Genomic DNA, 9,957 nt, shown 5'->3' with positions numbered 1-9,957 from the left:
ATACGGTCTGACACACTTTTAAAGCAGACCATCCCTGCCCTGGCACAGCGGAGCTCCCTCCCCTCCCCGGCGCTGCCCTGGGCACCACATACACGCACACGCGGAACCGCATGCGGAGATTACATGACTGCAACAAAATGAAGTTTCTAGTTTTAAACGTGTTGGCAACGGCGGAGAGGATGGAGGCTGTCAGGCTTGGCGTGACACACCTCAGGAACTACGCCGATGCCTCCAGCTCCCGCGTACAAAGAAGTACAAACTACAGCCCCCTGTCTCTTCCCCACCATGGTGCTGCTCCCCCCACCCGCCCCCTTTCGCCCCCCCCACTCCGCCCCAAAGCCCAAACCCGCCAGAGGCAGCCACCCGGGGTGTTTTAGATCTGCAGCGGGGCTGGAGCAACCGCTCCCCCCACGGCGATGCTTCCCGGCGGGTTAACCCCTCCCCTGCCGTGCCCGCGGCACCCCAGCGCGGGAGGCGGAGGGTGTTACCTGCGGAGCGCCGGGGTGCCTGCTGCTTTCTCCGCGGCATTGCTGCCGCCGCCGCCGCCGCCTCGCCGCCGCAGAGTTTCCGCGCAGGACTCCTCTTCCGATCCCCCTCTTTTCATGCAGAAACAAACACACACGCACACACCCGCGCACGCACACACACAAATAAAAAAATAAAAAATATAAAAGGGGAAGGGGGGGGAGGGAAGGAGGGAGGGAGGGAAGGAGGGAGGGGGAGGAAGGAAAAAAGAAAGCGGATTCAACTTCTAATTCCGCCTAGGAAGAGCGAGAGGGAGGGTGGGGAGGAATGGGAGAGAGGGAGAGGAGGAGGAAGGAGGAGGGGGGGGAGGAAGCAGAAAAAGTTTGGTCGGGTTCTCCTCTCGCCCGGTCCGGGTTCCCCCCCCCGGGTCAGCTCCCGGCGCGGCGAGCGGGGTGCGCGGGGCGGGGGGGAAGGTGGGGTGTGGGATGAGGCAAGCCACAGACTGGTGACAGGGATGCCAATTTCCGCCGCCACTCCAAAAACTTGCTTAGGAAATGTTTTCATTTACAAGGTTAATTTTCCTCCCTCTCTCTCTCACACACTCTCGCTCTCTTTCTCTCTCTTTTAAGTTCCTTATAAGACAAAGCTCTTCAGTCCTCTCGGCAGCAGCAGCAGCAGGGAAGATGCCAGTGGAGATGTGCAAAATAAATAAGATTTGATCAGTTCAATCTGTAGCCCAAATCCATTATCTTTCTTTCGTTCCTTTTTTTCCCCCTCCTTTTCCTCTATCCCCTTCTCTCCCTCCTTTCCTTAATCACTTCTTCGTCTTCTTCTCCTTCTTCGCGGTGGAGAGCCGAGCAAGCGGCGGCGATGAGACGGTAAATTCAGTCACTCCCCCCCTCTCAGGCTTTCTCCAAGATCAAAGAGTCTCAAAGCGCAACTTTCTCGCTCGCTCGCTGGCTTGTTTCAAGCTCGTGGATTTGTGTGTTGTTGCTGTTGTTGGGGGTTTTTTGTTTGTTTTTTTTATTGCGTTGATAATAGTTTGTTCATTGTGCAAAAAACGAGGTCGATCCAGTCTCTCCTTCTCCTCCCAGCACTTAGTCTAAGAGCAAGGAAGCAAATCATAAAAAGGAGTAAAGCCCTCATACATACATATACACCGGATGGGAAATGTCAGTCACTCCTCCACCTTCCAAACAGTCACAGATCAAACAGTGTCACCACCGGAGAGGACTACTTTTCTCTCTTGCTTTCCCCTTTTTTTCTCGTCCACAAATCGAAGCTTCTTCTGCTACTAAATATAATGCAAACACATTTTTTTTATCATGGAATTTTTTTGGCTGATCTTGATCTGCAACAGAAGAAAAAAAAAAGAAAAAAACAACACATACACACAAAAAAAAATTGCCAAAACCAAGAAAAACCCCGGAGAGTGTGTGCAAAGAGGGAGGGGGGGAGGAAGAAAAGACATTCACTGAGTGGGACAGATTAACGTGAACTGTCCCCCCCCCCTAAACTCCTGGGAGAGAAAGAGATCCACTCTCCCTCTCTTCTCTTTTCACTGAAATATAACACACATTCGGATCCCAGGGCTCTCAGACAGTCTCAACTGATAGACAGACACATCGAGCTGCTTTTCCTGCTTCAGTTTGTTACTCCTCCTCCTCTTGCCCACGTCACCCTGACAATTACAAATAGGTCTCACACAAACCCATACCTGTCAATCTTTTTAATTGCTTTGTTTTCATTTTTTCCCTTTCCCAGAGCTAAACAATATGACAAAAAAAAAAGAAAAGAAGTCTTAATACAGCGCGGCATAAAAGATTCCTCATGTGAGACACGCGTTGAGGGGGTTGTTATTATAATCCACTTGCTAAAGTGCTGTGCAAGACGCATGTGCTGATTTAACTTCAGCAGAGGTCTCGTTCCAGCAAACTTAAAAAAAAAAAGCAGGAGATGATACCTCGCCGTGGCACACGTCTACCCGTCATTGAATTAAAAATGATTTGTGGAAGATTACAGTTCATCCTTACTTTAAAATACTAACAGATTGCAGAGCGAGAACTGCAGCATATGAAACATGCTGCTAATACATTTTGCACAGTATGTGTCTGGGGATTTATATAATGTTAGCTGCGAGAACAGAAGGGTTCTTTTTTTTTTAAGTCAAGAAAGCAAATAAAAACTACCCAGCTGATTCCTAAAGGAAAACACTTGGAACTGCAGTTTTGTTCTTTTTCGGGAAGAAGAGGATTTTTTTTTTCCTTCTTAACACCGCACAATTAAGCATTGAGCAGTTTATATTGGTAGGAGGGAGTTAATTCTGGGAACTGCACGCGACATCGGTGCAACACCTCTATTACATTGCCTCAGTTATACCGAGTTGGGACTGGCGGCTCTATTACAACATTGACTTCGGTCTCTTGGCCCCGTCGATTCCCTCCGCAGGTTCCCTCACCCAAACGTAATCTACAGCGAGCATCTCTTTTTTTTTTTAATGGTCAAAGAAAGGAGAAAAACCAAAAAAATATTTCCTGGTAGGAGCAGGGAGCGGGGGTAGACCCCTGTGACCCCAACTAACTGAGGGCAGCCTGTTACCCTTCCCCCGCCGGCAGGACGGCGACGGCGGGAAGAGCTTTCCCGTTTAAATCCCCTCCCGCGGCAGCGCGGAGCCGTCGCCGCCGTCTCGGGGTTGATTCGTAGCACCTTGCGAGGAAGTGAAACGTTTCGCACGGAAGGGGCGGAGCGTCCGCCCGCGGGCAGCGGCTCTGCGGCGGCGGCTAATAACAACACTCGGAGATTAGCTGCAACTTCTGCCCGCTTAGCTAACCTTCCCCGGCCGATAATTTACCGTGCTTTCTTCTCACTCTTTTTGTTTTCTTTTTTTGTTTGTTTGTTTTTTGGGTTTTTTTTTGTAGGAAGATAACCTCTTTTTGTAAACTAAAGAATGGGACGGGGGGGGTAATCCGAGGCGGTTCTCCTCTGTCTGTCCTTCCCCCCCCCTTTCCGATTTTTAAAGCCCTTAGTCAGAGGCAGGGTGCAAACTAAAAGCCACCACCACCACTTTTAGGAGACAGCCCGGCCCGCCGTACACCTGCCTTCCTGGCAGGCAGCGCAGGCGGGGGCAGGAGCGGCCCCGGTGGGACAGACAGACAGACGGCCGCGGGAGCGGGCCGGCCTCGCTCCTCGGCAGCGCCAGCGGGCAGAAGACGAGCGGCTGCCGCAGGGGCACCATCTCGGCGCCGCTGCGCCGGCGGCATCTCCGTGCGGCGGCGGGGCCGGCTGGGCGGGGAGGGCGAGCCTGCGGCGCGGGGCTCTGGTTACGTACACACATAGCTGCGAGAGGGCAGGTTCTGCCGGCGGGTCCTGCGAGCTGCTTGGAGCATCCCGAGCCGGAGCTCTCCTGAGCGAGGCAGCAGAAGAGAGCCGAGGCAGGGCATGAGTTTTAGCGCGAAAAGCGGCGCTTGGCTGAGCTCCCGGGCAGCACGGTGGTGGTGGCGGCGCCAGCCCTGTCCTGCCTGGTCCTACTTCGGTGGCAACTGGTCGCGGCCCATCCTGGACATGTCCTACTCCCGCCACTTTCTGGATTTCCAGGGCTCGTCCATCCCCAGCTCCATGAAGAAGCTGGTGGTGACCAAGCTGAGCCAAAACTTCAGGGAAGCGGTCACCCTTCAGCAGGACTCGCCCGTGCCACTCCCGGGAGACGGAGACCTCCTTGTCAGGAACAGGTGAGCCCCCGGCCCCGCGGCGGCCCCCGCCGGCTTCTGGCACCTCGTGGCCTGCCCCTTCCCACAGGCGCCCTTACTTTGGAGACCGGCTCCAAAGTTGTACCAGCCGCCATCTGGCGACTGTTAATTTCATTTTATTGTTGTTGGTTTTGTTGTTTTGAACGGCGGGTGCTACAGCACGGTCGCCCTATCCACGTGTGTAGGGTGACACTTCCTCCTCCTCTTTCCCTGGCGGGGGGTGTGTCTGCTCCCGGCGTGCGCCTGCCCGAAGCAAGAGAAACTCGGCGGGGCCCCTGTGCCAGGGCGGGGGGGCGGCGGGAAAAGAGGCGAGTGCTGCGTTCGGGGAGCGCCGAGGAGGGAGTGGGACGCCGGGAGGCGTTCGCAGAGCCCCTCCCAGGTCGCTGCCCGGGCGTGAGTGTCGCCATCGCCCCCGCACCATTCCATCGGGGACGCTGACGCGCAGCGCCCCGGCACCGCAGTGTGCCCGCCCCGGCCGCGCTTCGCTCGGCGCTGCCCCGTCTGTCCCTCCCGCCGAGGAGGCCGCGGGTCGGGCCCGGCGCCGCCCCCGCCCTGCGCGCCTCGCGGGAGGGGCAGGGCCTCGGCCTCCCTCGGCGGGACGAGTCCTGCGGCTGTTGGCGGCTTTTTAAAGTGGAGCCGAGTCGGGGGAAGAGTGAGGAGGTGACATTTTTGCTTAGCATAATGCGCCGTAAATCCCACGCCCAGCACGGTGACCAACTCGCCGTGAAATGAGGACTCCCGAGGACAAAATGTGCCTCCCCGCAGCTATCTCCATAAAAACCTGTTCGTTCTCGGTAGCTCCTTCCCAGACTCCGTCGTTCCTTGCGCTAAGACTAAGCGTTTTAAAGTTCAGACGTTTCTCTGCTCACGAGGGGAAGCTGAAACTATGGGAGCTCTGGAGCAGACTGCGTGGCTGGCACTGAAGAGAGCAGCGCTCTAAGATTCTTGTCAAACAAGGAAATCGTAGTAACACATAGTTTGCCATGCTTTCCGTGGGTGCTTAGAGATTTGAAGAAGCACTGAGTTGCCTTGAGAACAGTGCTGCAAGTTCTGTTAAGGCAATGTGTGACTGTGTGTGTATGTGTAACATAAATTTATGTGTGCATATGTAACACATAAATGCATAGTGGAAAGGGGTCAGGACAAAGAAGAACAGGGACTCCTCCAAGAGCTGACGAGAAAGTTGCTGTGGCACTTTAATCCAATGCTGACATCTCCCACTAGGATTTCTGAGACCAAAACTCCCTCCAAACCTCAAAGTCTAAAACATTGTGTTGCTGCATCCACTAATGACCGTGACACAGTAATGGCATGAAACAGCCATCCAGCTGGAGGTTAATTTCTTTTTGTGGAAGAGGTCGAAAGACTTGAGATACAAGCAGCAAGTCTCTGTAATACAAGGCAGAGCCACATCCTTTTTTCTCAAATCCCCTCCCCCCGACATATGCACTTAGAGGCCTTCTCATCCCACCCCCTCCCTCCTGTAAATTTTCAAAACTTATTCATTTTTTTATACAGCTTCCACTGTAACTCTTCCCTTCTCCCTCTCCTCCCTCTCTTTTCTGGGTGGGCTCCCTGGGTGCTTGTGGAACGTGCACACCTCGTAGAAAAAGGGCTCATACCAGAGTAAAGGCAGGAGCTGGTTCAGAGATTCAGACTGGCAGTTTCTGTGTTTAAACACATCAGCCTGTTACACACATGTTCCTATGGTGGCACACATGCATGAGTGAGGATGAAGCGGAGAGAGGTGAATGATGAAGTCTAGATTTAGAGTTCTTACATTTTTTTTTCTATAATTTCTTCTTTATTTACTGTTATTTTCTGGACAGTATCACAGAAGACACTGGATCACATTTCTGTAAAACATTAGTAATATGCAAGCTGCAGCTGGAAGCCAGGTCTGAATGTTTTCACGTCTTCAGTCATTCCGTGGAAGCATTATCCCATCCCAAAAGGATGAGTCCCTGACTATTTCGTTAACAACAACAACAAAAACTAACAAAACCCTCAAGCCCTAAATGCAACTATACATTTTCTAATAGGTAGAAGCATACAATTAAAAACAAAACAATAAAGGACTTGAGTTCTAAGAGGGCATTTGCAGATTTGTTAATTTTAGTCCCAGTCATGCCCATGAATAGTATTAACTGCTTTGAGCTTTTCATGCAAAACAATCCTCATTCACCACAATAAAATCTGGTTTGGGATTTATGGGAATGGGAAATTAAAATCTGTGCATAGATAGATATTTTAAAATAAGATGTGGTTAGGGGGAACTTTCCTCTTTGGAGGAGTGTGCCAGCAACCCTTATTTCTGCTTTTTTATCTAGAAGAAAATAACCCATTCAAAAATCCTTTAAAACTGGAAATCATTTCAAGCAATTTTTTTAAACTTGGATTCTGTGTAGAAGAGGTAGGGAAATGGTGACAAAAATTATTAATGAAGCCATTTAAGTTTCATAATGTCCATTTGTCCTGTGTTGGGGGGGGGGGGGCACGGAAGGGCAGGTGAAGAAGCAAGAGTTCTCTGTTTTATTGAAGAAGAAGACTGTGAAGATTTGGTCCTTCTTAAATACCAACATACCTGTAAGGATTTACTGTTGGGCTGGAAGATGGGAACAAAGTTTATAGGAAAGGGAGTAAGAAGGGTTGGGAAAGTTTTTTTGAAGGAGGGGAGTAGTGGATTGCAGTGGGGAAAGTGGAGAACTATTCCTGCTGAGTGTTTGGTTTGTCTTGCATGGTACTGGTTTGGATGACTTTGTTTTGTCTGTGCTTAAGGCTGTGGTGCTGGTTTTCAGTGTCTCATGCTTTGTTGTGGTACAAAAAGCAGCATTTCTTGCCCTCGGCAGTGTTCTCCTGTTTTCTGTAAGAGGAGGTTCAACCCTGTTGAGTTTAAATAAAACGGGTGACTCAATGTGCATAATTATTTTGAGAAAAGCCAATCTCAAGCTTTTTTCACCCTCCCTTCAGATTTGCATCTTGAAATGTAAGGAGCAAACCTCAATTAGAAACTTATAAACTGAAGAATAGATTTAAAGTTAAAAAGTAAATCAGTGCAATATAAAAGATCTGGAAAGGATCTTAAAAGCCATCAGCACCCCAAGTAATCATTACTTCTGTGCTCTTTCCTCAGTCTCAGAAGTTAGTAAACTGATCTTCAAGTTGTAATTTGTGCTTTTTCCTACTTTTAAAAGCAAAATAATCTAAGAAACAGCAGGAACATCCTTACCCACCACACTTCTGTCAGCTGAAATGACATGGCAAATTAGACACTGTGTTTTAATCCGGGCCGTGCTTATGATCGTTTTAATGTGCAAGGAATCTAAGAGACTAAACAATCTTGTAAAAAAAAACAAAACAACAAGCAAATTGGAGAAAGAGCCCCCACAAACAAACCGGTACAAGCCGAACAGGAGTTTTGAGTTTGCACACAATAAAGAGGAGGTTTAAAGAATTACGGGGGAGGGCTGGACGGCAGGGTGTGTTGATTAATAATGATGAACCCAGGAGCCCAGGGAGGTTCATTTTCCCGTGGCCCAGCAGCCCTGCAGAGACGGGGATGGGGGGGCGCGGGTGCGTGTGCACGGGTGTCTCTGTGTGTGTGTGTGTGCGTGTGTGTGTGTGTGTGCATGCACGCGTGTGTTTGCAGGGGGCGGGCGGCGGGGACGAGCCCCCGGCGCAGCGGGGCAGCGCACACGGCTTTGTCCGCCCCAGCCCCTGCCAGAGCGGGCAGCGGTGGGCAGGGCCGCTCCTCTGCCCGGGCGCCGCATCCCCCGCCCGGCCGCTCCAGCCCCGCGGCAGCTCCGCATCTCTCGCCCGGCGCGGCCGGGCAGCACCAAGTTGGGTGCGGTGCGGCCCGGGCGGAGACGGGTTCCTCTCCTCTCCGGCTGCCGAACAAAAGCAGCGGTGCGTGTGCTGCACCCTCCTCGCCAGGCGTCCGGTGCCCGCACGACTTGCCCCTTCACCGCACGCAAAGTTTTTGTCCTCGGAGGATTGTTCTACCTGCCTTTGTGGTCTCCCCGCTGCGCGCAGCACCGGGGAGGGGAAGCTGCTGGAGAGAAGAGGGCTTGTTACTCTTTAGCGGTGCGCTGCCTGCCCTTCCCTGGGGTGCACTGCCCCGGCCGAGGGCTCGGCTGCTCCCCACCCCGCCAAGGCAGCCGCGCCGGCAGCGTGAGGAAGGAGGCTGAGCCCAGTGGGGAGCCAGGACCTGCCTTGCGGGTCGGGGCCGGGGGCACTGAGCGCCCTGGGGCGGCCTCGCAGTCTCCCAGAGCCCCGGCTGGGCGAAGCGATGAGGCAGGGGATGGGGCGAGCACCCTCACCGTACGCTCCCCTCCGCAGAGGCGGAGGTGTGAGGGCGGGAGGAGGCCGGGGCAGCGCCGGCACGTCTCGCCTCGGTGCTCCAAGTCTTCAGCCTCTCGCCCGAGGGACACGATTTGCTTCGGAAGCTGCAACTCCGTAACCAATTTTTATACACCTTTTAGCAGTCTGGTATGGGAGTCACCCTAAAGCAGGATAATTGAAGATTTTTTTTCTATCTGCGAACAAGACATAAGCAGTTTTTGTTGCCGCAGAGCAGTGAATTAAGAGCAACAGTCGCTTTCACCTATTTTATGCATGGAAATGTTTACGCATACTTGTCTTTTTATATATAACGTTGGTGAAAGTTTGAAGCTCCCCATGCTGTAAAGAATGAAGGAAATCAAAAGGAGCAAAGCGGGTTTAGTTCTCCTCACTCTGTGTGCAAGCTATTTAAAACTACACACACATACGGTTTGAGCTTGTTGCTAACTGCAACAATTAAAAGTGCACTGTTTGTCTACTTCTGCAGCTTTTACGTGATGTCAGGTACACCTTTCGAGTTGTCACATCCACATGTAGTAACAGTCCTGGAATTGTTGCGTGTGCTTCTTTGTAACATTTCCAGTTAACAGAACCTTCCCTAATCTCTCTTCCCTTGCCTATGTAAAGATATTGTTACTTTAAGAACCCCAAACTTAAATATTCTTTGCATTTAAGCTAGCTCATAACTTTGTTTTATGCATTATCTCCTAGTGCTTAATCAAGTTGTGAGAATATCTCAATCTTTCCCTAAAAAAAAACAAACAAAAAGAATCTATTTTCACCTGTTAGAGGTCAGTAGGACTTGATATTCAGTTTTTAAATTTTAATCCTTCTGTGCAAGGTTGTTTTGATTTGTTGCAAGTAATTTATATAAAGAAAAATATTTTAACGTTGACATTAGCTACATCAAAAGGCAAATTTGCTGTAGTGACTCCATCAATTAAAAAGTACTTGCCTACAGTAACATGACCTTGCAAATGACATCGATAGTTAATATGATCATTAGTCATTAACAGTATTATTATATTCAAAAATGTAAATTTGTTGCCAGAATCCACATATTTACCGCTCTGCATGTTTTATTCTTCAGTGCTTTCACATCTTGTCTAAAGTGGTCAATTAATTTTCATACTTTAATCTTTTACAGAATTATTTTTAGCTTGCTTAGCTTGGTCAAATGGACCTCAGGAAAATATAAGGGGTTGGTTTGTTTGTTTGGATTTGGGGTGTGGGGCTTTTTGTAATTTTTTTGTTTGGAAAATTTGTCTGTAATTCTAGAGTAACAGAATGCAAACTATGGAAGTCTGATGAAAGTAGTCTCTGGAGTGTACTCATTGTTGAAATATACCAATAATCAGAATAAATCTTGTATTTATCCCACAAATTTAAATTGAAGGTTTCTTAT

General features: G+C 50.2%; 2 protein-coding genes across 4 annotated transcripts in view; one reads left to right on the top strand and one right to left on the bottom strand.

Annotated features, from left to right (window-relative positions):
* The window catches only part of TSHZ1 (teashirt zinc finger homeobox 1), a 58,552-nt gene extending 56,437 nt beyond the window's left edge, over positions 1-2,115 (bottom strand). Inside the window, exon 1 of the mRNA XM_071554929.1 lies at positions 489-2,115. Coding sequence (XP_071411030.1) covers positions 489-528 — 40 coding nt within the window. The 5' untranslated portion in view covers positions 529-2,115. The remainder of the gene's footprint in view (positions 1-488) is intronic.
* Positions 2,116-3,191: 1,076 nt separating this feature from the next.
* The window catches only part of PTGR3 (prostaglandin reductase 3), a 33,423-nt gene continuing 26,657 nt past the window's right edge, over positions 3,192-9,957 (top strand). For 2 of the 3 annotated variants that reach the window (XR_011697769.1, XR_011697768.1), the window contains exon 1: positions 4,103-4,193. Coding sequence is in view for 1 of the 3 variants with exons in the window: in XM_071554927.1 (XP_071411028.1) it covers positions 3,904-4,193 (290 nt within the window). In the remaining 2 variants the exon portion in view is untranslated. Of the gene's footprint in view, positions 4,194-9,957 lie in introns of all 3 variants that reach the window. The other variant, XM_071554927.1, reaches the window with a different exon arrangement.

Source organism: Pithys albifrons, chromosome 4, assembly GCF_047495875.1.
Source record: "Pithys albifrons albifrons isolate INPA30051 chromosome 4, PitAlb_v1, whole genome shotgun sequence".
Taxonomy (NCBI): domain Eukaryota; kingdom Metazoa; phylum Chordata; class Aves; order Passeriformes; family Thamnophilidae; genus Pithys; species Pithys albifrons.
This window is presented reverse-complemented; position numbering and strand designations above follow the sequence as displayed.